This window comes from Notechis scutatus, chromosome 6 (assembly GCF_049901735.1).
Source record: "Notechis scutatus isolate UNSWTSFEM ecotype Mainland chromosome 6, rNotScu1.2, whole genome shotgun sequence".
Taxonomy (NCBI): Eukaryota; Metazoa; Chordata; class Lepidosauria; order Squamata; family Elapidae; genus Notechis; species Notechis scutatus.
In genome coordinates, this window is record NC_142014.1 from 30,753,955 (window position 1) to 30,781,765 (window position 27,811).

Consider the following 27,811-nt stretch of genomic DNA (forward strand, 5'->3'; position numbering starts at 1 on the left):
AGAAGTGTTAAAGATGTTATGATTTTAATGATTATTAATGATAGAACTGAACTGGAATGGAATGAGGGTTTATAATTACATATATTTACAATCTTTCTTTCTTTTTTAAAGAATATAGTGTGTATTATAAGAATGTGCCAAGCAGAATTCGATTGGAAGTTATGTATTATGTATTATATTGAATGTCATAACCTCAAGGTATATATTGAAGTTTAAATAAGAGTTGAATGGATGTAATTAAAAGATATAAAGGTGTCATAGTAACTACAGGAGAAAATTTGTTTAATGAGAAAAGATAATATGAAATTGAAACAGAACAGACAAAAGTATAAATATAATGATTTGAATTGAGATGAGATAATCAAAATAAAATTGAGAAAATTAAAAGAGGGGAAAAACTATATAGAAAATGTAAAATAGTATAAGATATGGAATAGAATACAAAAAGGAGCATGAAATTGAGTTTTGTGTCTGTATAAAGAAGTTCAACCCAGGACCATGCTATTTTCAAAAAAGATGTTTTACTTGTATTTTGTGTGTAAAAATCCAAATAAAACTTTATTTTTTTAAAAAAGAAAGTAATGAAAAGAAGGACTAGGGTTGACATGATAGCAGTGTTCCAATATCTCAGGGGCTGCCCTAAAGAAGAGGGAGTCAAGCTATTCTCCAAAGCACCTGAAGGGCAGGACAAGAAGCAACGGGTGGAAACTAATCAAGGAGAGAAGCAACCTAGAACTAAGGAGAAATTTCCTGACAGAGAGAACAATTAATCCTTGGAGTGGCTTTCCTTCAGAAGTTGTGGGTGCCCCATCACTGGGAGTTTTTAAGATGAGACTGGAGAGCCATTTGTCTGAAATGGTATAGGGTTTCCTGCCTGATAAGGGGGTTGGACTAGAAGACCTCCAAGAATAGAATAGAATAGAATTAGAATAGAACAGAACAGAACAGAACAGAACAGAACAGAATAGAATAGAATAGAATAGAATAGAATAGAATAGAATAGAATAGAATAGAATAGAATAGAATAGAATAGAATAGAATAATGGAATGGAATACAATAGAATGCAGAACAGAATAGAATTCTTTATTGGCCAAGTGTGATTGGACACACAAGGAATTTGTCTTGGTGCAAATGCTCTCAGTGTACATTTCTAGATACATTGGCTACAGCTTTGATCATCCATTTAATATCTATTTAGGGTTTTGCTTGAATAATATTGTCAACTAAAATTGGGTGGAACATGCCTTGACTATAAATAAGGAGGGAATAGAGTGTTTGAAGTTAAGACGTGTCTTATGAAGAGCAGTTGAAGCTTACGTGAAGTCAAGGAGAATGCTCAGCTGGCATTTTGCTAAAGAGCATGCAATTGTGATAGAGAATTCATTTTACACTGGGACCCCAGTCATTTCCATGGGGCGAGGGCTTATCTCCCCTTCCCCCCCCTTTTTTTTTCAACTGAAGGTGTAAGAATCTTGAAAGCCATTGTAAAAGTTCAATTGCACCAGGAAAGCATGGGTTTTACAATTTGGTAATGCACTTAAAAAGGGCTGTTTGAAAAAAAAAAAATATCCATCCAGCAAAAGCAAGTAGGAGCCAGGTATCAATTCTGCATGACTCAAAAGGTTTTCTGGAAATCATAAAGATATCTTTTGTGGAGTCATCAGGATTCCCATTTCTACGGAGGTGAGCGCCAGATAGCACTTGGTGAAAATGTAGTTCAGAAAAGTGCCACGGCGAACAATACTTTAGCAGAATTGAATAAACTCTTTTCTTAAGGTGGATAGTTTTGAAGGCAGGCTTAGTTCGCTAAAGCAGGGGGTCTCCAACTCCCCTCCTCCCCAATCCATGGAACAACCGGTCCACACAAACAAGTGAAGCCCCATCCCTGAGATGCAGGCGGCATGCAAAACCACACACCCCTCCGGTCCACAGAAAAAACTTTCTCCACAGAAACGGTCCCTGGGGGGGCAAAAAGGTTGGGGGCCACTGTGTTAAAGGACCCCAAATAGAGTCTTACAGCATGTGGGGAGGCTATTGAATTTGATGGTTGAAGTGTGAACTTGCACAGATTCTCCATGTTCTCCAAAGCACCTGAAGGCAGGAGAAGAAGCAACAGATCAGTGGTGGGATTCAAATTTTTTACTACCAGTTCTGTGGGCATGGTTAGGTGGGTGTGGCCAGGTGGTCATGTGACTGGGTGGGCATGGCTACGTGGTGTTTTTTTCCCCCTTTCGCAGCACCCCCCACACACACCTCATTTTTTACCTACGGGGCCTCAGGGAAGCCTCCTGGTGAGATAAGTACAACAGTGAGAGGGGAAATCAGCTGTGCCGCACGATTTAGATTAACTAGAAAGCAAGAAATCCAATTATTTCCTGCTTTCTAGCTATCTAAATCAGGCAGCGCAGCTGATCATCGGAAATACCGGTTCAGCCGAACCAATAGCATTTTTTACTCCCGGTTTGCGTGAACCAGGCTTAACCGGTAGAATACCACCACTGCAACAGATGGAAACTAATCAAGGACAGAACCGATCGAGAACCAAGGAGGGATTTCCTGACGGGGAGGATAATTAATCAGTGTTACAACTTGCCTTTGGAAGTTGTGGGTGCTCCATCCCTGGGGGCTTTTAAGAAGAGACTGGACAGCCACTTGTCTGAAATGGTTTCCTGCTTGAGCAGGGAAGAACAGGGGTATCAAATTCAATTTCATCGAGGACTGCCATCAGGGACGTGGTTGACCTCAAGGGGGCCGGGGCCCAGGAATGACCGACTGGGTGGGTGTGGCTAACTGGGTGGGCGTGGCCAGCTTGACACCACTTCCCAAACTGCTGGTATGTTTCCTCTTTGCATTGGGTAGACCAGGCTGAAGTGATGCAGGCCGGCCCCTTACATTTTCCACATTGCGGGCCAGATCCACAGGCCTTGTATTCAATAACCCCTGGGTTAGAAGATCTCCAGATTCCCTTCCAACTCTGTTATTCTGTCATAATTGTAATTGACACAGCCAACAGCAGACTACCAGCAACATACTTTATCCTGTTTAGCGTAGGGCAGCTCCTTTCATTTCAGCAGATCTGGGAACACGACTAGAGAGTGCTGTAGAACACTGTGGGGCAGCATATAATCTAATCACCATTGCTATCTCTTTGTCATGCCCCTGTCAGAGTCTGAATCCGAGGAGGAAGCTGGACAGCTGACAGGGAATGGGAGTGTGGCTCCGTTGGCTGAGGAGGAGGGGGGAAGAAGGGCAAAGTCTGGCTGGGCAGAGCAGGGAAGAGGTAGAACAAGGGAAAGGGAGGCCCACCCCTTCTTCATCCTAGGGCATGCAGTGAGGAACGAAGAAGGGAGCAACGTGGGTTGCGTGGCTTACGGGGGGAGGAAAGGTCCCTGATTCCTTTCATTAGCTGCAGTTGGGAATGAAAGTTTATAAGAAAGACAGGCTGTGTGCGGCAGGCTGCTGGGAGCAAACATGACTTTATCTTGTGTTGCCTTCGGTAATCTGTGTTCCTGGCATCTTCCCAACTGTGTGAGTTTTGCTGGGCCTTCAAGTCTGAAATTCTTGCTCCTGCCCTGCCTAATTACTTCAGTTTAGCTTATTTGGACTTTAAGTTACAGTTTGTGTTGACCATGTTTTGGACTATAAGTTACAGTTTGTGTTGACCATGTTTTGGACTTAATTTTCTGCAGTCAAAGGCTGTTTCTGGGAGAGTTTTTCTCCAGCCACAAGGTATCCTGGACATTGGGGACAAAATTGGAGATAATAAAGAGACTCTTCTTGATTGTCTGACTGCGTTGCCTTTGTGCCACACCCTGGGTCATCACACTTTTTTAAAAGACAAAGGGAGTTCACAATCACAGATGAGCCAACGATTCAAAGGATAAACTTTTATTCTGAATATACTGTTTATTCCACAATAATCCAACACAACAATTTTTTAAGATTATAAATTATTTTTTTATCACAGTATTATACAAATTTTTACAAAACAATTTGCTTTTATGCCTCATTTCAGCCTTTTTTTTTTTAAATTCACACAAAAAAGGAGTACTGAAAGAGAAGAAAGATTGATCTGCCCATTCAGCCACACTGAAGAGAAGTGGGAGGGCCAGATCATGGGTTAACTCCCCCCCCCAGTACAAACCACTCCAAATCACGATTGAAACATCCACCCAGATATTAGGAAGGTCAATTAGACTTGTTGCAACTCAACTGCGAGTCCAGATAAAATTTGGACCAAAGGGTATCAGCTTGATCTAAAATATTTCTCTGTGGCGTGAACTCCAGTTTTCTGGAATAGGTCTAAAGAAACAAACCACTGGCGAATGGGTTACTGTGAACTTCTGAAGCTCTAGACACTTGTCAAGCCCCACCCTTCCATTTACAATACTCTAGCGCTGATATTAACAATATTAACAATGCGATATGACAACGTGTGAGGTGGGGAATTAGCAACCCACAGATAGGACCCTGTGTTAGGAATGATAATTACATGGCCTGTCTTTTCTGGAGAATAATTGTCCCAAATACAAACCAAGGGGGATTCTAGATCGTCAACATTTGAAATTTGTGCATTTCTCCTTCCATTTTGCAAAATGCAGAGGACGGATTCCAAGTAACAGCTACACACAAAAATGATGTCAATTCAGGTGATTTTTGTTCATGGGTCTCCCCCCACAAAGAGTGATGGGCCTGTTGGAAATGATGACAGTTATGAAATATCCGTCATTTGCACGATGACACCAGAATACGTACAACAGAGGCCCCCAAACTTGGCAACTTTAAGACTTGGGGACTTCAACTCCCAGAATTCTCCAGCCAGAGAATTCTGGGAGTTGAAGTCCCCAAGTCTTAAAGTTGCCAGGTTTGGGGACCTCTGATGTATAATATCACTGGGGCTTCTAGATGACACCAATCCTTAGGCTTCCCAAGCCGACCCCCTTTTCTTTTCTTTCATTTTCCTTCAGAATTTCCTTTCGGAATTGACTCCTGGCATTCGAAATTGAATCCCTGTGCTTGGATTATGTCGATACATTCAGCAGAAAGATTATAATTCAGCAGAAAGAGCGACCACGACCGAGAGAGAGAAAGGCCTTTGGTGGAACCCAAGGGAGATAAGCTCAACATCTTGAAGAAACATCTCACCCATCGCCTCATTTTCCCCCCTCTGCCACATCCATTCCATGAATTTATAGTGGAGAAAGCCTCACCCACAGAGGGTTCGAGACCCCGTTACGCAGCTATCATTCTTTTTTTAAAAAAATAGTGCTTATGTCTGATCCATGGAATCTTTTAGAAGATTTCCATGGTGACCAACCGGATGTTTTTAAGGGCAGGACCAGTTGTTTGTGGGCTAAAAAAACACCTGGGCACCCCAATCCTTTCAGCCTGGGGAAGGGCACCTCAACTCAGAAGGGGGTGGAGGACACTCAGTTCCCACCAGGCTGGAGATCCCACAGAGGAGAAAAGGATTCCCCCTTTTGCGTCCTTTGAAATGAATACTGAAGAGTTCAAAAAGAGCAAGTAACACTTAGGTTGCAAAAGGTCACTTAAATGGGGTACTGCGTCTTTGGGCGCAGTAAGGCCGGTAAAAGGAATCCTGTAAGAAAACTTACAAATGACAGCAATACTGATATTTTTTTCCTCATCAAGTTTCAGCAAGAAAGCATCAAAAAACATCGAAAGGGGGAGGGGTTGTACTAAAATTGTTCAAGATAACAAGACCTAAAAACCTTCTCAATCAGACTCGGGGGGAAAAATATATGTCATGTTAAAAACTTGGTACAAATATGGACCACACTTCATGGTTTGGCAGTAATGCTGGTTGTTGCAGTGAGGGATGGGACGGTGGGGAGGAAAGAACTAAGCCATTTAATCGCCCAGCTGTTTTGCTTTTTCTCAGAAGAAAACCCCACATACCCAGAGCAAGGATGATTTAGTTGTCAGATAAGAAGCATTCCAGGCTTATTATAAAAAATGCAAACGGTTGGATCAGATTCTCTATGTCCCGTGAAATAGCCAGAAGTTGTAAAACAAGGAGCAACTCTCTTACATAGGTTGTTTTTTTAAGTATAACTCTTTTTAACCGTAAATCCAATTAGAATATGAGAAGGAATGATTAAATCCAAGTCTTGTAAAACTCAAGAAAGAGAAAAGAAAAGAAGAAGGAAGGAAGGAAGGAAGGAAGGAAGGAAGGAAGGAAGGAAGGAAGGAAGGAAGGAAGGAGGGAAGGGAGGGAGGGAGGAGGGAGGGAGGGAGGGAGGAGGAAGGAAGGAAGGAAGAAAAGGGTCAACAAAGGTGAAGGGAAGAAGGAAGGAGGGAGAGAGGGAAGGATGGAGGAAAAGAAGAAAAGGAAAGAAGGAAGGAAGGAAGGAAGGAAGGAAGGAAGGAAGGAAGGAAGGAAGGAAGGAAGGAAGGAAGGAAGGAAGGAAGGAAGGAAGATGTCCAATGTATAAGATACAGTAATTCATTTTATCTCACCCACTATTTCAATGACCTGTGCCATTACCACTTTGCTAAACGGATAGATGGTATGCTAACCTCACAACAAAATATTAAGACCATGTTTCAAACATTAAATTGGATACTATTTTAAATTTGAGATACCCCAGATCAGAAAAGCTCCATCTCCAGAATGGGACAGCTACTTCAAGAGCAAAATGAACCTTTTCCAATCATTTTGGAATGTTCTTGAATTTCAAACGCTTCCAGAGTGAATGAAGATGGGGTGTTTCACCTCAAAACCTTGATTAACTTTCAGGCATTTCTTTCAGGAAAGAGGTTTTGCAAATAAGTATCCGATTTCTCTGTGTTGTTCCATGCACTTTTAGATGTAACCCTAAATCAAACTTGAAGTAGGGGAATTCAGTGAAACGAAGCAGAATTGAAACATTGAAATTTGGCACTACATGTTTTTGTAGGCAAGAGGCTGTGTATGAATAATGTGCAAGGCATTTGGAATACAAGAAGAACATAGAACATTAGTGCAACCTCCTGCTCGAGACAGGAGACCTGTTCTGATCTAGGCTTCACGAAATTATGAAGCAGACTCCTCCTCCTGACAAAACCCCCTTTTTATTAGGCTAATGTGAATTCCTCTCATTCACATCCAGTAAAGTCCCGGCAAACAGTCTTTCAAGAGTGATTTACAACCACATATCTTATCAGGCTTGGAGAGTGGCCAGGCCGATAGCTTACAAGGTAATTTTTGACAAGGAGTCTCTGAGAGTCATGGACAAATCTTCACACTGATTAAACGAACTAATTGTCTCCTGCAAACACCACTCCTCTTGCACTCCTCTTTATTTCCTATGGGAGGGGCCATTCACCCTCCACCTGTGCCCTTACTCCCAAGTTGACCCTTGTTCCTTAACTGTTCCGTTCTCCTGGCAGCTCTGCGCAAGCGCACACTGGGAACAAGCTCCAGCTGTTCTTCTTCCCCACTGATCTCCGACTCTGAAGGCAGCTGATAATTGTCGGACGGCCCTGGCCCCATCTCTGTTTCTGATGCAGAGCCCTTGTCAGAGCCTTCCCCAGATTCCAGGACTGGCCCATGTTCCGCCCCCAATCTCCTCACTCTCCAAGTCTACCACCAGCTCCACTGGCAGTCCACAACAAAACCTTATACCAACCCGGTCAAAAAGTTGTCCAATCTATTGTTGAAATCCTCCAGTGATTTGAATTCAAAACACCCCATTTTGTATCCAAAAATGCTTTTGGATTCCAAAAAATGTCTGAACACCTTTGAATCTCTTTGAAGGCAACCAAGAGCTGTTTATGTGTCCAATGGTCACACTAATTTCTCAGAACTTTCGGGAATTGCTCATCATTTTCTTTAATTCATCTTGAAATGCCATTTTCTGCTTCTATAAACACACAAGCAACCTAACGGGTATTGTCAACAACACAAAGTATGGAACCTAGCCTCAAAACCAATGCAATTTAAATAGGTATCAATATTTTGAAGGCAGGTAGAATCAGTCAGAATGGGAATAATTTTAGTGAATGGGATAATTTTGCTTCCCATCCTCTCTTAAATATGAAGAATGAGAGCCAAATAGAAGGAGAATTCTAAAAGATCAGAGCCAACACTCTGTTATCCTGCAATCCTACAATGTTTGGGAGAGAATTTTGGAGGTCGCAGGGAGGAAAAACTCTGAAAAGGGGTTCCAACCTTGCAAAGGGATATCCAACCACAGATCCTTCCTCTCAGCTCCCAGAGAGACCTTCTCTCTCTGACATTATAATTCTGATGTCATAAATGGCCAAAAGTAGATGCTTCCTTAATTATGCCAAAAAAAGGTCCAAAGCCATGGGAAACTGAATTTCCAGGACCAGAGGCACTTCTCCAAATTAGCTTCTAATTTAGGGTCAAAACCTGGATTCTGCAGAGGTTAATTCACTCCTACAGGAAAACCAACTTAAAAAAAAAAGTTAAATCCTATTATTTTCTTTCTTTTGCCCAACCCAAAAAATAAGTGACAGGTTCTAAATAGTTTGGAGACTTCCAACATTGGGAATCTTTAACAAATGAGGTAGGGTTGCTGATCGTACGCCAAGTCTTATGGAAAATTCCCACCAGATTTCTGATGAAGTAGAAAAAAGGGAAGGACTTTAGAGCAATAGAATGAGTAAAACACTTAAAACTTCTTTCAGGCATTATCCTGGAGCCTCTCTTCTGCCAACGTTGTTCAAATTACTTCTTCCTCCTGCCAAATGTCATATACCAGGTGGATGTCTGCAAGAGACAATCTTCAAGTCCAAGTTTCTAAGTGCTGGGCTAAAGTTTCCTTCAGCATGGGTGTCCTACCACTTTAAGTAAAAGCTTCTTGTCTCCTGGTGCTATATCTTTATTTGGTTGCAACATGAGCCAGAATAAGAGCTACATCAGAGCTACTCAGGCAAGGATTTTCTGCCGCTCTCCTATAAAATTTGATTCCGCAGAAATCCATGTGTTCAAGCTCATATGGTTTGAGCACTTGTCCTCTGGAGCATGGTGACCAGGAACTGCTCATGTGATAAGCAATCCTGATGTTTTTTTTTTTCTAACAGCTGAACGGAGCTCAGCATGCCAAGCTACCAGATCTGGGCTGCCAAACTCCATCTGATCACTAGATGACAGCCAAGAAGACAAAAACTCTTAAGTCTACCCACCCCGTATATTACATGAACCTCACTGCATCTTCCAGCTATGCCTATATCTGTGGCTTCTACCAGCATGGGTGTCTTACCACTTTAAATAAAAGCTCCTTGTTTCCTGGTTAATGCATATCATTTCCTTTTAATGACCCCATAAACCCTTTGGAGGGTGGAATCTGGCCAACTGAATGGAGCTAGCCGAGTGTTTACTGGCTGGATGCCCTTCCTGTTGCCAATGAGGAATTTTGTTCAGCAGATATATTATCCTCGTGCCCAGAGAGAGAAATATATCTGCCTCTACCCAGGATCAAACTCACAGCCTCCTGATTGTGAGGCGAGAGCTCCCCCTCTAGGCCACCGCACCATTTCTGCTTAATGCATATGCTACACTTTTATTTATGAACCGATGTTTAAACACTCAAGTTCCTATTCCCACAAGGAGAATTAAGCCCGATTCTTTCCATATTAGGAGAGAAAGGGGGAAACCAGCCATGAAATTATCCTTTGCAAAGACTAGGAATTAATTAAGGCATTTTTTAAAATAATAATAATAATAATAATACTAATAGATGTAGATATTGTAAGTGTAAGCATTATTTACAGGAAGCAGTTAGTAGCAGTACCTGAAAAAAAAATGTTTTTGACCAAAAAAAGTAATCATCCGAAGAGGCTACAAATTACCCGAATACAGATAAATTGGTGGAAAATTTCATTGGCAATGCTGCTCAGAGTAAAAGTGTTTTTTTTTTAAAAAAAAATAATACTGCAAATTAAAGATGAGGACCAATATTTTGATTTAAGGCAAACTCTATGGTCAAGTAAAAAAGCAAGCAAGTGACTTGATCTGCAGTGCCAAATTTTAAGGAATTGCCATCCCGTTCCCGATAAGCGTCTATTTTTCATTGTGTGCGCTGCCCAGAAGCACATACACGCAAAACGGGCACCTATATAAACCTAATAAATAAATAAATAAATAAATAACCAATCTGCACTTTTAACAGAAGCAAGCTGAATTGGACTCCTAATGCCAAACAAGCTGAATTCTCTTCAATGAGGACAGAAGCAAAGAAATATAGCACATCTCTGACTAATTTTGTGCAAGCATGATGTCCACTAAGGCAGAGGTGTTCCCCGAACCCCGGTCCGTGGACTGTTACCAGGCTGCGTCTCATTGAGAACTGGGCCACCAAAGTGGCAGGCGAGGGTGCAAAGCTTCATTTGCATCGGATTTATGTTGTGTGCTTGAAACCGTTCCCCACTCCCCACCAAATTTTGCCAGCGGCAGGCCACAGAACCAAAAGGGTTGGGGACCTCTGCACTAAGGTATGAAAAACCTGACTGCCAGCCGTGAACTGTAGAGCTACTGCACCTGGACTGCAAATATCCACGTGACCACTAGATGACACAAAAGATTTAAGGTTTTCTGTATTTTGTTGCCCCTATAGCAATAGCAATAGACTTATATACCACTTTATAGTGCTTTACAGCCCTCTCTAAGTGGTTTTACAGAGTCAGTCTCTAGCCACCAACAATCTGGGTCGTCATTTTATCCACCTCAGAAGGACAGAAGGCTGAGTCAACCTTGAGCCAGTCAAGATCGAACTGGAAAATTGAAGGCAGCAGGTAGTCAGCAGAAGTGGGCTGCAGTAGCGAGCTGTAACCACTGCGCCACCAAGGGTCTTCTAGTGGTCATTCAGATTCTTGCCAGCCCACTCTTGAGACCTCTATTCATCCCATTTTATTAGAGTATTTCTTTGAGATGGGAACACCTGCAAAAACTTTTTGAAAGTAGAAAAATTAGGAAATCTTGCTTCGTTGTTCCTTCTTTAATCATCTCTTGAACTTAATAGCAATAGCACTTAGACTTATATACCACTTTACAGCCTTTCCTAAGCGGTTTACAGGGTCAGCCTATTGCCCCCAACAATCAGGGTCCTCATTTTAGTGACCTCAGTAGGAAGGAAGGCTGAGTCAACCTCGAGCCTGGTGGGATTTGAACTGCCAAATTTCAGGCAACCGGCAGTCAGCAGAAATAGCCTGCAATACTGCACTCTAACCACTGAGCCACCACAGCTCATAAGTCTAACTTCAATTCATAACTTTAACTCAAACTTTAACAACAAAGTTAGAAGAAGCTGAAGTGAGACAACTCACCACAGCCAACTCACCATTGAACAATTCAACAATGCAGTTGCAGTATTCAAAACAATTAAAAAATGACATTATTTTTTGTCATTCACATCTTCATTTTGTTCCTCCCTTTCTTTAATGGTTCTGTTCCAACATTTCTTCGATATTAATGTAACTTTTGTCCTCCAGTAGGTGTCCCACAGTGAGTTGGCCGGGGTAGGCTGCGACTGGTTTACACCGGTTTGAGCAAACCGGTATGCACAATCAGTCAGCCCTGCCCACCCACCTGTATTCTAGCCTGTCCTATATTTCCGTGTTTTGAAGCTCAGCTGAGACACGGCACAGTGGGTTGCCATGCCTCAGCTGTTTTACTTACCAAACCAGTTGTTAAACCAGTAGAATCCCACCACTGGAGTTGGCCGTGCCAAGATGGCCACACTGAATTGTCCTAGATCTGCTAAAGTGCAAATGAGAAAGTGAAGAAAATATGCTAGTGTGCTCAGCTAAAATCAGAACATAAATGGAAGCAGACAAAGGGGGAAATATTAAAAACCCGTCATTCATCTATGACGAATGAATTCTCAGAAATTCCTCAAAATCTTTGGGCTCAACTTCAGATGAAAGTCACTTGCTGGTGCAATTATATTTTACGGGGGTTCTCGTATAAAAAAAATTGCAGTTTTTAGAAGAATTCTGTGAGATCAAGAAAGCCACACATTCATTGGTGAGTTTTAAAAAGTCCTTGATTAAAATATTATCTTCTCTGTCTACAACATTCTGTACTCCAAGGTTTTTACTGACTGGATTGATGTTTGAGTTCACACTAAAGAAGTATTTTTTTACTTCAAACCCAAGGGTCTCTCTATGAATTACAGAGATTGTTTTGGGTTTTCCAATTGTTTTTCATTCAATTTTTTAAAATTTTGCTTTTTGTGATGAAAAGCAGAAGGTAAGGTGCTGAATAATAATTGGGGATAATTTTGATGGAAATAAACAGTTATTTTTTTAAAAACCCTGAAATAAATGCCTGTCAATTTGATTTCAGCTACTGACTGGACCTGTAAACAGTAATTCAGGTGAATGTTTTCATTTATAAAACCCATTTTCCCCACTTGCACAGATAATTAAATGTACCATCCCTCGTTTTTCAGCTTTTACATTGCACAATCGATTCAGATATCTGTTTAACAATATGTAACTTAAGATTCAATTGCATCACACCGCAATATTTGGTTTCTCACACAGCAGGAAAAGAAAAATCACACAAACACCTCTCCAATAAACTACACTCTACACATGAAAAAAGGAAAAGGAAAAAAAATCTAGGAAAAAAATAATAATTCCTGAACAGAATAGCAGCTTCGTCATCATGCAAAAATTACCCTTAGAAACCAACGTTCAATATATTCACAAAAGACATTTGTATTCACAAACGTTGTGTGTTGAAAACTTTGGAGGACTTTGCAACCGGTGAAAACAGGTTAGCATCCCACACGGACATTAACAGCTTGAGCAAGATACTGGGATGAAATTTGTTTTTTGTTTAAAAAAAGATTCCATTTTGACATTGCTTGCTTCGAGCTTGCCTTTTTCACAACTTTGCATCCCGTTCATGAAATGATGAAATCCGATTTTTTTTTTTTTAGAAAACAAAGATGATCTGTTATAAGGCATTTTACACCATGGTGAAAAGTCTCGCGGTGTCCAATTCGATGTGCCAGATCGTTGACATCTAGCCCACCACTGCTTCCTAAATAAAACATTATAGCATTTTTTTCTTTTCTTCTTCATTTAAAAAAAGTCCTTTTGGACTTTAAAACCAGTTGCCGCCTTCTGACCATCGTTTTAATTCCCTCTCCCTCCCCCTCTAGAATGTTTTAAATTCCTGGGATTCGGAAACATTTTCAGGTGTGCTAACGCCGTTGCATTGATGGGCTTGAAGTTGGCAGTGGGAGCAATGGTTATGGAAGGAGGAGGAGAAGTCGTGAAGAAGTCTCTGCGTTTTTCTTAAATCACGGTGTTGGTTTATGGTTGATTTGACCACCGGTGAACCGGCGTGAAATGAAGTCGAGTTAGTTGAACGCAGGCATATAAATAATCAGTATTCTAAACCAGAAGGCGAAGGAAATGGCAAGTTTGTTTTCCCCTTTCCTTTATAAATCAGGCGTTCCAATGTTTAAGGAGCGCAACCCACTCAAAACCGAGTTTGAACAAACAAACAGAAATAGGGGTGATCTTTTAAAAGGGGAGCCCTTTTTGGTTAAACACAGAGTCTTCAAAAGCACACACACAAAAGAAGACTTTGCCCCTCCCAACCCTGCAACTCCACAGTAAAGCACATACAGATTCCAGTTCTGAATGGCCTAGATGATGAAGCATTCACACATGCGTGTTAACGGATCTGACACACCAACATGCAGCTGTGGTGGGTGCCTTCCAGTGCCTTTTCCCCCCTCCCGAAAAGATTTTCGAGTCACTGGGGTCGCCATGGAATCCGCAGCTGGAGCAGACTGGACCCCCCCTTTTTTTTTCCTTGAATGACAATGGTGGGCTAACATTTTGGCAGGATCTTGGTTGGTTAGATGAGGTTTGGGGTTTCTCGGGGTCATAATTGACAGGGTCTGCTTCCGAATAACATCCAGAGGAGGATAAACTGGATTCCTACCATAGACCAGAGTGATGGACTCAATCCAGAGACTCCACCACACTCTGTTGAATCATCCTGTAGGTAAAAGAGAAAGAGAGGGAGAGGGAGGGAGAAAAAGAGATTAGAATGAGCTGAAACATCAGTAGATATTGACTTCTTACCCAATAGTCTTCTCACTGGGAACCCTTTTGTGCAATTTAGTCTCACTGAGTGGGGCCATGTGACCATCAGGCTGTCAACTCGTAAATCATTCCTATACCTGTTTCCGAGTTGACATTAGAAGGAGGGGGGGAAAGGCCTGATGGCAGATGAAGGCCAGAAGCACATTCCATGCTTATCTTGTGGAGACTGTAGCCTAGGCAACTGGATCTTTTGCCCATGAAAATCCTTCATTGGAGAGTGAACATTGTTTTGTTGGAGAATCTGATATATGACACACCCAGGGGACTGGGGGGACAGGGTCATAGGCAGGGGTGGGATTCTACCAGTTCGCACCTATTCACTAGAACTAGTTGTTAACATTCTAAGCAGTTTGGAGAACCGGTTGTTAGAAGAAATTACTGGCCTAATCCTGTAAGGAAGGCAGGAAGGAAACATTCTGGTGTTGCTTGCAGAAACTGCCTCTCTGTTAACCCTTATTACATTCTTGGCAGGACTAGACTTCCTGTCTCAGGAACCTCTCCGGAGTTTTTTCCCCTCCTTTGCTGGTACTTTGCTTGTGTGAAGTGACCATTCAAAGTTACAATGGCACTGAAAAAAGTGACTTATGACCATTTTTCACAGTTACGACTGTTGCAGCATCCCCACAGTCATGAGGCCAGGCGAGGAGATGTGTGCCTTGATGTGAGTGATATTGAGTTGGCCACGCCCAGCCAATAACATGACCACCAAGCCACGTCCACCCAGTCACATGACCACCAAGCCACGCCCACCACCTAAGACACGTCCACAGAACTGGTTGTTAAAAAATTTGAATCCCACCCCTGGTCATAGGTGATAGTATATTACATGTCTCAGAGTTGGCTTCATACAGATTAATGCCGGTCATGTTGCTCCTAATAAATCTTTGGGTTTCTTTTGAAACTAGGCTCAAGGCTCATGATTTAATTAGGGCAATTGCCAGAATCCAGACACTGGCTTCTGAACAGACCCTAAAATACTAGTATTCCTGAAGTTAAGAGGAGCAAGTCACCCAATCTAGAACTTTCTTACCTGATGTATTCCTTTAGTGGAGACTCCCCAAATTCACCTGCTATACCACCAAGTCACCACCCAGTTTCTAATGACATTACTGTGATCTGGATTTGTCTGGTTTATAATCTGTAGATGTGTTTGTTGTGGTTCAGTCACTAAGTCACGTCTGACTTTTGCCATCCCATGGTGTTGTTGCCCATGACTGGCGGAGCTGGCAGCAGAGTCAGACGGTAGTGAGGAGGTTGGGGAGGAACCTGGGCCAGTCTTGGAGGTTGAGGAAGGCTTGGATGAGGGCTCTGCATCAGAGGCAGAGATGGGGCCAGGGCGGGCTGGCAGTCATCAGCTGCCTTCAGGCTCAGATAGCAGTGAGGCTGGGGAGCAGCTGGAACAGGTTCCCAGCCTGCGCATGGGCAGAGCTGCTAAAAGAAAGGAGCAATTAAGAACTCAGGGTCAATGTGGGAGCAAGGCCACAAGTGGACAGTGAATGGCCCCTCCCATCAGGATTGAAAGAGGAGCAAAAGGGGAGGGGGCTTTTGCAGGAAACAACTTGCTCATTTGGTCATTTTTTTTGTTCCAGCCTTGGGGAGATTTGTCTGTAAACCCAGCCTTCCCTGCCAACAGTGAGTGTGGAACTATTTACTGGGAAGCGTTCCAGGATTGATAAAGGTCTTGAGATAATTAGTCCACCTTCGTGAGACTGTTTGCCAAGCTGTTGGCTGACTGTGAATGAAATAGTTCACATTAGTGTAAATAAAAATGTTTTTGCCGGGACTCAGAATTGACTGAGTGCTTTTGGTGAGGCTGAGGACAGAACACGTGGACTGTCTCTCCACTTTGCCCAAACTCAAGTTCATTGTGTCAATGACACCATCTAACCATCTTATCCTCTGCTATTCCCTTCTTCTTTTGCCTTCCATCTTTCCAAACATCAGGATCTATTCCAAAGAGTCCTCTCTTCTCATTAGGTGGCCAAAGTATTTGAGCTTCTGCTTCCTTACTGTAAATTAGATGCAGAAGTGTTGGGTTGATACGATAGCAAAGAAAGACAAGGCTTTTGTCAAGCATAAGCAATAAGGAATTGCTCATACACGCAAACACACACGGAGTGAGTAATTGTCTAACCCACCGCATGCTATTTGTCTATATTGGAAAAAACGTCATGTTGGTTTTTAAAAATAAATAGCGTGCGTAAGGTCACCTTATTGGTATTCATGTCACATGTAGAACAGTGCCTTGAAATGTAATATAAATGACTCAGAGGAAAGGAAGCTAAAGGAAGCTATTTATTTTCAGAAAGTTCCAAACAAAATCCTTTAGCACTCAGAAGTTTGGAAATAAGGTACTTTTGGAATACCCAATGAGCCGTTAATCATATTTTTTTTTTAAAAAAAAAATGCAAACAAAATGTATCCCGGGGCTAAGAAAAAAAATTCTGACTCACCATGCAACTTATTTCAACCACAATATTGTGGAATAGATTGTCCAGCCTTTCTTTGTGCAAAAGTAAGGATGAGCCATGTTTGCTGGTTATCAACCACTGCAGAGATTCAATAAAGAGTTTAAATTATTCTTGTGGTTGGTTGCACAGTCAGCCAGAGGTTTAGACTGGAGTTGGCAGTTTTGTTAACCTATCAAGTCCTCTCCAAGGACTTGGGATAGACAGACATGGTTGTTTGGCGGTGTTAGAGGTATCGTGGCAGGTTGTCAGCTGTTCCAACTAAAGCTGTCTTTTGCAATTGACCGATGGGGAATTTGTCAATGCCGATGGGATTCAAATGGTGTGGTTTGGTGGCCTAGAGGTGGAGCTCTCGCCCCACAATCAGGAGGCTGTGAGTTCAATCCTAGATAGAAGCAGATATTTCTCTCTCTGGGCACACTCAGAATATTTCTGCTGAAGAAAACTCCGCATTGGCAACAGGAAAGGCATCTGGCCATTCAAACACTCTGCTAGCTCCATTCAGTTGGCCAGAATCCACCCCGCAAGGGATTGTGGGGTCTTTAAAAGATGATGATGATGATGATGGGATTCAAATGATGCTCCAGATGTTTTGGGATTGCACCCCAGGCACCTAATAAGACTAGCTTTACTCTCTTTTGCCACGATCGGTCTACTTGTATTTGTAGGTCTTCGTATTCTGTGGGGTTTTCTCCCCAGTTCTTTCTCTTCTCTTCTGCTGTCTCATCCACTATCCAGATGTTTTTGTCTTTTTTTAATCAACTATTTCACATAGTGCAATGTGATGTGAAGCACAGAGAGTATTTATTGACTGAGTATAATAAGGGAAGTGAAATGGGCATCCAAATGAATGGGAAACAAAAACCAGGTTAATTTTTCTGGCAATTCAGAAGGAAGATATTCCTCTCAATTGTGGAGTTACTTGGAATATATGTAAAGTAACTAAAACCAGCTAGCTATAAGTAAACATATTTATGGTTATGAAGATAAACCAATGCCAGATATCACCAACTCATCTTTTCATGGATTAGAGGAACACAATGTCAATACAAATGAATATCAGATATCTAAATATATATATCTGAAGATAATTAAATGCATTTTTCTTAATGTAGATGTGCAGCAAGCCATGTTTTATCAGAGGTTTTTAGAGCCAGATGACTCCCTCTAGTGATTTTGTAATATGGGCAGAATGAAAGCAAACTCTTCTACAAATGTCCTTAGTCAAAGATATGATTCTCCAGAACTGCTGGAAAGTAAAAATTCATTACAGGTAATCCTTGATTTACAACGGGTTGTTTAGTGACTGTTCAAAGTAACAATGACTATTCTGTTCTGTTCTGTCCTATACTATCCTATCCTATCTTCTATCCTATCTTTCTATTCTATTCTATTCTATTCTATTCTATTCTATTCTATTCTATTCTATTCTATTCTATTCTATTCTATTCTATTCCATTCCATTCCATTCCATTCCATTCAATTCTATTCTACTCTATTCTACTCTATTCTACCCTACCCTACCCTACCCTACCCTATGGCATTCAGTTTGTTCTCAAGTTAGAACTAGAAATAGTGCTGTATTCTTTTCACATAAAGGGTTATTGTACTTGCTTGAGGCCATGTGTAAAGAAAGTTTTCCAGATCACAGCTGGATCTGTTCCTGTTGCCTTTTAACTTAGACTCATTGAATTAAAGCACCCTTTAGTCCCAAAGAAATCTACAGAGGATTTTAAGCTAATTTGAGAATGAACCTTTCTGACTGGCTTCAGAACTATTCTATTCCATATTCCATATTCCATATTCCACATTCTATTCACAGCAATCTGGCATAAAGCAAGCAAAAGACCAGCATTTTCAAGAATGTTTGAGGGATTCAAAAAATAGATGTGGAAAACAGCCACATGTTTTGCTTGGACCTGTGCCTAACTCTTGAGATTGGGAGGAGGAATGGGAAGATAACCTGGAGGAATTATGTACGGTAGCATCCTATTGGGTTAGACAAACTGAGGGAGAAAGTTTGCCAATTTAGCTTCTGGGAAAAAATTAGTTTGCAACTAGTGCCACTCCCACAGTTTAATCCTTTGAAACTGCAAGTCATGGAAGACAAATTTAGACTCTCATCTTTGAGAATCTATCTGTATAGAAGTGATATGAGAAAATCACAACCTCGTAATCATCTGTACATTGTGTTTTTATTTTTGTTTTCCTATGTTTTACTTTAGTCAAGAAATGCTGTTGATTCCAATGTTTGTATATTATTAGCAGACAGCACTTCTGAAAACATACAGCTATGTTTTTTTCTGGATATTAAGCAAGCCAAGTTATTTTCAGACTGATTATGTTCTTTTAGGTTGCTGATTTGTTGCTGTTACAATTTTATGGCGGATTTTATATTCCACAGTATTCGTTCTACAAACTCAAAGTATTATCTATTTCAGCTGTGCAAACTTTTGAGTGAAGAACAGTTCATTTAAATCATCCTTTTGAGTGATGTTCAAAAACCACAAATTCAGACTGACTCAACACAATTCTTTGAGTCAAAATGAAAATTCTAATTAAATTGACTCGAATCCTTAAATTATATCTTGGCTGATTCACATATCCATATTGTCTGCATAAATTCAGGGACTATAGCATATGGATGCATAATAGGAATGAGAAGTGGAGCCAGACCAGAAGTTCTATCTTGTCAAATGCTTTCTTAATTGACAAGCAGAAGTCCATAGTTAGACCAGGAGATCTTTCTTCTTCAGAAAATGACTAAAAACTGGATTAGGAATGTTAACAGTGTAAAGTCTATGTCCCTTCCTTGAATTATGGTCTATCCCTTCTGCCTCAAAATTAAAGATCTGCAAAAAACAATGAAATAAAAATAGAAATTCTAGTGTGGTGATCCCAATAGACCATGAGAGAGAGCGAGAGAGAGCAGAAGGACTGTACATTGGAAGAACAAATAACTGAATCAAGTGAATTGATGCCCCCCCCCCCAAAAAAATTGAAGTAACTAAAGATTTTCTCGGGAAAGAAGGAAGAAGGAGAGAGGGAAAGAAGGAAGGAAGGAAGGAAGGAAGGAAGGAAGGAAGGAAGGAAGGAAGGAAGGAAGGAAGGAAGGAAGGAAGGAAAGGAAGTGAAATGAAATAAAGGAAAGGAAGGGAATGGAGGAGAGGAAAGGAAATGTGGAAAGTAGAGTAGAGCAGAGTAAAGGAAAGGAAGTAAATAGATGGGGAAGCGAAGGGAAGGAAGTAAATGGAAGGGAAGGGAAGGGAAGGAAAGGGAAGGAAAGGAAGTAAATAGATGGGGAAGGAAAGGAAAGGGAAAAGAAGGGAAAGGAAAGGATTGGATTAGGTCTTAACCAGTTCCTAACCTCTTTCTGAGAGAAACCAAGTTCTGAACAAGCCTATATCTATCAGTCATCCCTTTCCTAATGTCATCAGTTATATACATTCTTAATTACATTTGTATTCTTGCAAAACAACAACTTTTGGGTTGGGGGAAATGAAACAAAATGCAAAATTAGAGAAAGTAACTGACCATCCACACCACATGAAAACTTGCAGAAAAATGAAGACAGAGGTGGGCGTCATGGCAGTGGCGAAGCTCCTTGTGCAAAGAGGCTGATCCTATTAGTAACGGGGCAAAGTCGCAAACAGAGGAAAGGAAAAGGAACACAGAAAGAAACACACAGAAGATGAAATTTCATGCAAAGTTGGCTGGCCGATAGAAGAGATCATGTGAAAAGCAAAAAAAGGAAAAAGCGAAGAATTTTACAGAGACAACTGAAAAGGAAACTTAAGCCAAGATGTCAAAATGCTACCATTACATGACTAAGATAGAGAAGAAGAGCACATCAAGCTAGTAAGCAAGACTCCTTGTACGTTCAAACACAAGTATCCAGTGTTGCTGATCACGGAGGACACATTTGTTCCTTCCTATTTGTTCCCAGCAGAGCAGAAGTTCTCGTGTCTTAAACATTTTCACAGCTCAAACGTGTGGTCTGACACACGGTTCTCACACATATGTGTTTGTTGCAACCTAAACTGAATGTGTAAATACAAATCTTGGACCGTATGAATGAATGAATGAATTCTTTATTGACCAAGTGTGATTAGACACACAAGGAATTTGTCTTCGTGCATATGCTCTCAGTGCATATATAAATTTTATGCTGTAAAATTTTGACCTGGGGAAACACCCATGGAATCACAGAATCATAAGTCTCGTGGGGCTAGAAGGGATCTTGGATGTCTTCTAGTTTAAACCCACCCACCCATCCAAAGAAAGAGACTTTATTGCATTGTAAAGCAAAGACTGAATATGTGTGTGTGTATGTGTTTGTGTGTTTGTGTTCCACCATAACTCTGGAATGCCTCGAGCAATTTCAACCAAGCTTGGTACACAGATGGCTTACCCTCTGGAAACAAATACTGTGGGGGCAAGACACCCCTAACATCCCCTGGGGGGGGTATGAGCCTTAAAATGGCTTCTACTGTACAGCACAGTGGACTTGCCCTGGGAACGGCTTTACAGTACTCCACAAGGGGGTTCCCTCCTGTGGAGGAATAGAAGAACTGCGATGCTACACGAGAGACAGTACAACAGTGTGAGTCCCGACTACAGGATTTTCCTGTCTAATACAGGATTGGGATAAATAAATATGCAATGCCGGGTTATCGGCTAGTCCCAAATAAAGATAGAGAACTTTGATTTCACAAGTACTGTGTGTGCCATTTTTTTAAAAAAAGGGAAAACATTGTTAAAAAATTCTTTAAATCATGGGTTTTCATGAATGTCATGCTTTGTAAATGGCTGATCTGAATTTCTATGGAGGACTCCTCTGTTGAACAGAGGAAAGTCAAGATAATCTTGGTTTGTGGTATTTTAAAACACAAACACACAAATATGTATGTATGTATATTCTATGGATGACTCCCCTGTTGAACACAGAAAAGTCAAGATAATCTTTGTGTTCCAATATGTGATGTTTTCACACACACACACACACACACACACACACATTCGTGTGTGTAGAGTCTCTTTTGTTGCTATCTATCTAGCTTGGATCAAGCCTTTTCTGTCAAAGTTAAATATTTCTCCTGAAATTGCTTTGCTGGATTCCAGAAATTGTGAAGACACCAATTTTTTATTTTTATTTTAAAAAAATATCGTGGGTATTTCATAACATGAGCAAAATTAAGTAATTATATCCGTGTCATCATGATCCCTACCATCCTTTTACAAGGAATCCTCTTTGAAACAGAGAGGCACAGAGTCTCCTCCAGATTCACAAAGTGCCCACGAATAAAGAGATTTGGAACAGGGAAGGAATGCACAATGCCCATGAGTCAGAAAGGAGAAAAAACAACAACCCCACAATATCTAAAAGTTCAGTTTTCAAGGCTGTTGAAGACACCATGGAAGATTGCCATGGCTGTGTGTACAGAAAGCCAGCACAGACTGTCCTATTTTTTCTTTTTGAAAAAAGATAGGAATTGTGTGTGAAAGCACAATCGCTGAAAGGCAAGGCAGCTCCAAAAACAAAGGCAGCCATCAGTTTTAAGTTTAATTGTGAGCACATTTGCATTAGAAGGGTTCTGATCTGGAACGGGAGCAGTATGTGTAATGAGAGAGAGAAGAGAGAGAGAGAGAGAGAGGCAGAGTAAAGTCAATTAAAGATGGAAACTGTTCTTAGGAAAGGAGAAATAGAAAAAAAGAAAGACCATATATCTGAAAGAAGAGAAGACTTACTTTAGCGTCATCAAAACAAGCATCCGGTCCTTTCCTGTATCTGGGATGCTGAACCATCTCACAAGGATTCGGTCCTTCATCTACCCATCAGTTAAGGAACACAACACCATTCTCCCTTTGCTTATACTGCACAGTGTACTGTCCTGCTCACTCACACACACACAAAACTGTGGTTTAGTGGGTTTATTGACATTTCCTCGCAACTCCCCTCACCCAAAACACAAGACTGCCCCGAGCAGACCAACACTATTCTGCATTTTCTATATAGTTTTTCCCCTCTTTTAATTTTCTCAATTTTATTTTGATTATCTCATCTAAATCTCAAATCATTATATTTATATTTTTGTCTGTTCTGTTTCAATTTCAATTTCTCATTAAACAAATTTTCTCCTGTATTTACTAATTAGAGTATGATACCTTTATATCTTTTGTTTTTTTCCATTCAACTCTTATTTAAACTTCGATATATACCTTGAGGTTATGACATTCAATGTAATACATAATACATAACTTCCAATCGAATTCTGCTTGGTACATTCTTATAATACACACCATATTCTTAAAAAAAAGGATTGTAAATATATGTAATTAAAACCCTCATTCCATTCCAATTCAGTTCTATCATTAATATTCATTAAAGTCTTAACATCTTTAACATTTTTTTCAATTAAATGTCATACTTCCTTAAAGACATGGAAATCTCCATACTTAATTTTTCCCTTATTTCTCTTCACATATGTTTTATAAATCATTAAATATTCATTTTGTTACATTTATTCATTGACAAGCATTCCACTAAGTTACGATAGCTATTTTATCAAACATTTTAATCATACATTGTTTCATATTTTCTGAAATTATTTCTATTTCTAATATAACAATACTATCTTATGTACCTTTACAGAATCCCTTTTTCAACTAGATTTTCACCCATTATCTCTAAATAGGTCCTGTTTCTCTATATTTTGTTTCTGTCCTTTATAACTTCTTTTCCTTTCTTTCTTCCCCCTCTTCTTCTCCCTCCCCTTTTTACCCCCTTGTCTCTCTACTTCTAATTCTGCATTTCCCTCTTCTGTTGCTTTCTGATTTTATACTTATTTTTCACTCTATTCTTTTTTTGGGTTGTCTTTCCCAATCTTAAACTTTCCATTCTCTTTTCCCCCTTTCCTTTTTTCCCCCCACCTAAGATTACTTGTTCATTAAAGCTTTTTCTTTGTCCCAATCTTCTTGTTCTGCAGGCATTTCTTGTTGTTTCTCATAGTTCCAAATCTCCGTTTCCAAGAACTGAAATACGAAGCCAAAAGAACCTCTCCCTTCTTGTGCATCTTCTTTGTACTTTTTAAGTTCCATTTTCAGTTCTTCTAAAAGTGGAGCCATTTTAAACACTTTTAAACAACCACTTGATTGATTTTAGTCATTCAAATGCAGTAACCAAGAATCCAGAGATCACCAAATAATCCAAATAGTCCCAAGCTGTTTCTTCTTATTTCTTTTTTCACTTTCTCTTCCTGGGGTTTTAATATTTTGTTGCGATGTTTCAGTTAAGATGTATCTTTTGGAAGTCATGTTGAGATTTTACTGTAAGTTCTTTTTAATTCCAGGCAGTCTCCTCCCTTCCAGATCCTGCCGTTTTATTCTTTTTCTCTCCTTTCCTGTTTTCAAAAGCTTTTAATTATCTAGAAATCTTTATTATCCCTTTGACTTTTTATTTTCAGCATTAAATGCCTTTTAATGTCAAAGTGGATTTTTTTTCCAATTCCTTGCTTAAGTCTCTTAGCTGTCAGTATCGGAAGAGAGGGAAAAAAAACACAAATCTTTTCCCTTTTCTCTCTCCTTCACTGCTTAGAAATCTTCTTTGGGAACCGTGTTATTATTATTTTTTAATAGTTTCAATTCCAGGGTACCTTATTTGTTGCTTTTGCTGTTTGACCCAGTCAACCAAAACTTTCTCTTCTTATCTTCCTCCTGCACATTCTTTTCTGGTTGAATTCTTCTTTGTGGTGGCCATTACTGACCACCGCTGAAACCACCTTTGGGAAAGGGAGTAATGGCTAGCTGAGGAGGAGAGATGCGGCTCTCCTCAACCCTGCAGGCAGTCTCCCCCTTCTTCACCACCTCTACGGGGTGGCTTAGCCCCGAAACCAGCCAGCTCAGGGCACGGATCGAAACCATGCAGAGTCATGGTTTCGGTCTGTCGCTGAAGAAACTCAAACCGGAAGCCGGCCCTGTCCTTCTGATCCCATTTATTCATACTCATTTATGATGTATCTACTTATACCTGTTTATACTTATTCATTTATATGTTACGTTCATACTTATACTTGTTTTCTCATACATGCTTGACAAACAAACAAATTAAAATAAAATAATGGAACACAAACAATCAACCAGTCAATGGTAATGAACATCTTAAGACCATACAGAAAGGAAGCTGGTATGGAATAACATCGCATCACATCCACACCAGACACAACAACTACTGGTATGGGTTATAGTTTAGAAACAGATTCTCCATCTGTTTCCAATGTTCTTCTTGTAAGCAAATACAAATCCAGTCTCAAGCAGGAAAGGATACCAGGCTTCTCGGCTTGCATCAATGGCCTTGCATCACAATGATGACACAATTCTTTACTGTCACTCATGATGAAAACCAAATTGGTGTTGGAAATCTTCTCTGCATGAAAAAGCCTGAGAAAGCAAAGCCAAACGACACCAAACAGTTTAAAGGCTGAGATCAGGGGTGGGATTCTACCAGTTTGCACCTATTTACTAGAACCGTTAACATTCTAAGCAGTTCGGAGAACCAGTTGTTAGAAGAAATTACTGGCCTAATCCTGTAAGGAAGGCAGGAAGGAAACATTCTGGTATTGCTTACAGAAACTGCCTCTCCGTTAACCCTTGTTGCATTCTTGGCAGGACTAGACTTCCTGTCTCAGGAACCTCTCTGGAGTTTTTCCCCCCCTCCTTTGCTGGTACTTTGCTTGTGTGGAGTGACCATTCAAAGTTACAATGGCACTGAAAAAAGTGACTTATGACTATTTTTCACATTTACAACTGTTGTAGCATCCCCACAGTCTTGAGAGGCCAAGCAAGGAGATGCGTGCCTCGATGTGAGTGATGTTGAGTTGGTCACGCCCAGCCAATAACATGACCACCAAGCCACACCCACCAACTAAGCCATGCCCACAGAACCGGTTGTTAAAAAATTTGAATCCCACCCCTGGCTGAGATCCAGAAAATTTCAGTATTAGAACACAAACAAAGGTCCATGCAAATATTGTCTGGAACAATTGCAATAGTGATTTGGCACCGTTGTGTGATAGAGTGCAGTCTGGATTCCAGAGTGGTTTCCAGAGGAGCAAGAGGCAACTCAGCTCAGAGAAATTTGTGTGAGAGAAAGAGGGTGAAGACAGCTCCTCCTTAACAGTTCCCAGAGTATATGCTTTAAGGGGGTGTTAGCATGCTTTTAGTTTGGCAAGATTCTGTCTTTAGGCGATGAACACTAAAGAAATGTGCTTGGTAGAATCAGTGTGTCTTTCTTGGTTTATGGAGCCTGACACATTATTTCCAAGAGTACCCAGACTTGCAAAGAAGGTTCATGAAGCAGCTGAGACCATCCTGCTTCAGCTGCAACCCTATGAAAAGCATCATGCTGACCCTTGAAAGGGATATGGCTACCTTCATGCTCAAACTAATGTGCCTCTCACCCCTTCTATTCCACAACATTTTGTAATAAGGACTGTAAAACATGTGCTATTGAAGTATGTCTAAATTGTGCAAGATTTGAAGAATTGTGAAGAATTTGATCTTCAAAAGAGCACCTATCTAGCCTCTTTCTGCAGTCCCTTAAAAGCAGCAATTCTGCGAGGGGGACACACAACGCATGGCTGTTTTATAGGTTGCAAAGCAATCCCCAAGATGCTTTTTCAGGAGGCAACTGGACTTCCTTGTTTCTTTTTAAAGACATTTCGCTTCTCATCCAAGAAGCTTCTTCAGCTCTGACTGAAGAAGCTGAAGAAGGTGGGGAATGGAAGGATTTCTATTCCTTGCAGACAGTTGGTCATTTGCATTCTTTTAGAGTGTCATTGAGGCCACCTGGAGGTTTGTCTATGTCCTCAGGGTCACCTGAATAGTGCAAATGGTTCCTGTAGCCTGATTTCTTTTTCTGGAAATCCATTCATATGCCCACACCAGATAACAGATAATAATAACAGATAATCTGAGTTGGAAGGACCTTGTAGGTCATCTAGTCCAACCCTGTCCAAGTAGGACACCCTACACCATTTCCGACAGATGGGAGTCAGAAATGGTGTAGGATCTCCTGCTTGGGCAGGGGGTTGGACTAGATGACCTACAAGGTCCCTTCCAACTCTGATTTGAAGGATGTTCATCCCAAAGTGAATAGCTAAAAGTCTATGGAGATTCCAAGCCATCCAGGTCATCGTTGTCCCAAAGGTGCTTTTTTCAGGAGGCAACTGGACTTTCTTGTTTTTTCTTTGAAGACATTTTGCTTCTCATCCAAGAAGCTTCTTCAGCTCTCCTGAAGAGCTCTCCAGTTGCCTCCTCCTGTCCTTTGGGATAACCATGACCTGGATGACTGAGAATCTCCATATACTGTTGCAAAGCAATGTTTTCACATATTTATGCACCTGTTCTGTTTGCATCTCTATATTTTGAACATTATTAAAGGGGAGGTGAAATGCGTTAAGTGGTTTTGAGGTGACACCTACCTAGAACAGTTGATACAGTCCAGAATGCCATTGAAGGATTTATCGTCAGACCCGAAGAAATATTGTGTTTGTACTGTGATACAACTCTGTTTGGATGGGAAGCCACTGAAATCCTCTTCTTCCACTTCCACTGTGGAACAAACAACAGGGTCACCTCTGCGTGAAGTTGCTGATGGACACCTCCTCTCTCCCCAGCTTCTTCACTTACCTGCCCCAAGGAAACGTGGGAAGGTCAGCCCCCAGACTAGCTGCTGCAAAATAGACCTAGGTCAACAAACAATGACACAGAACAACCACGTCAGTATCCATTAGAGCAACTCCAGCAATGAAGAATTATTACATTTCCTGTGCTGTTGATTCAGGGGTGGGCTTCAACAATTTCAGCAATCGGTTCTCTGCATAGTTGCTGGGTGGTAGGAGTGGCTGTGTGGGCACGGCCTAGTCCGCCTCCTGCACCACGGTGGGGTGGTGGGCAGTTTTCACCCTCCCCGGGCTCTGGAGTCCTGTTTCTGGCCTTCCAGAACTTCAGGGAGGCCCATTTTTCGCCCTCCTCAGGCTCTGCAGGCTTTCTTCGAGCCTCCGGGAAGGCAAAAATGGCCTTCCCTGGACTCTGAAGGCCCTCCAGAAGCTGGAAATGGTGAGCCCATTTCCAGCCTTCTGGAGCCTCTGGGAGGCCGATTTTTCACCCTCCCTGAGCCTCCACATGCACTCTGTATTTACCTGGCATACAAAACAGTCCGTGTGGGGACTCCTGGGAGGGGCAGGGC

General features: G+C 41.1%; 1 protein-coding gene across 6 annotated transcripts in view; it reads right to left on the bottom strand.

Moving 5' to 3' along the window:
• Positions 1-12,800: 12,800 nt before the first annotated feature.
• Positions 12,801-27,811, bottom strand: part of CACNA2D1 (calcium voltage-gated channel auxiliary subunit alpha2delta 1) — a 318,569-nt gene continuing 303,558 nt past the window's right edge. For 2 of the 6 annotated variants that reach the window (XM_087967845.1, XM_087967844.1), the window contains 5 exons: positions 27,253-27,308; positions 27,045-27,174; positions 24,890-25,002; positions 22,315-22,394; positions 12,801-13,991 (listed from right to left, as the gene is read on the bottom strand). In XM_087967845.1, coding sequence (XP_087823971.1) covers positions 13,875-13,991; positions 22,315-22,394; positions 24,890-25,002; positions 27,045-27,174; positions 27,253-27,308 — 496 coding nt within the window. In that variant the 3' untranslated portion in view covers positions 12,801-13,874. Of the gene's footprint in view, positions 13,992-19,159; positions 19,419-20,100; positions 20,190-21,772; positions 22,166-22,314; positions 22,395-24,889; positions 25,003-27,044; positions 27,175-27,252; positions 27,309-27,811 lie in introns of those variants that run through there. The other 4 variants (XM_087967842.1, XM_087967843.1, XM_087967841.1 and 1 more) reach the window with 4 other exon arrangements.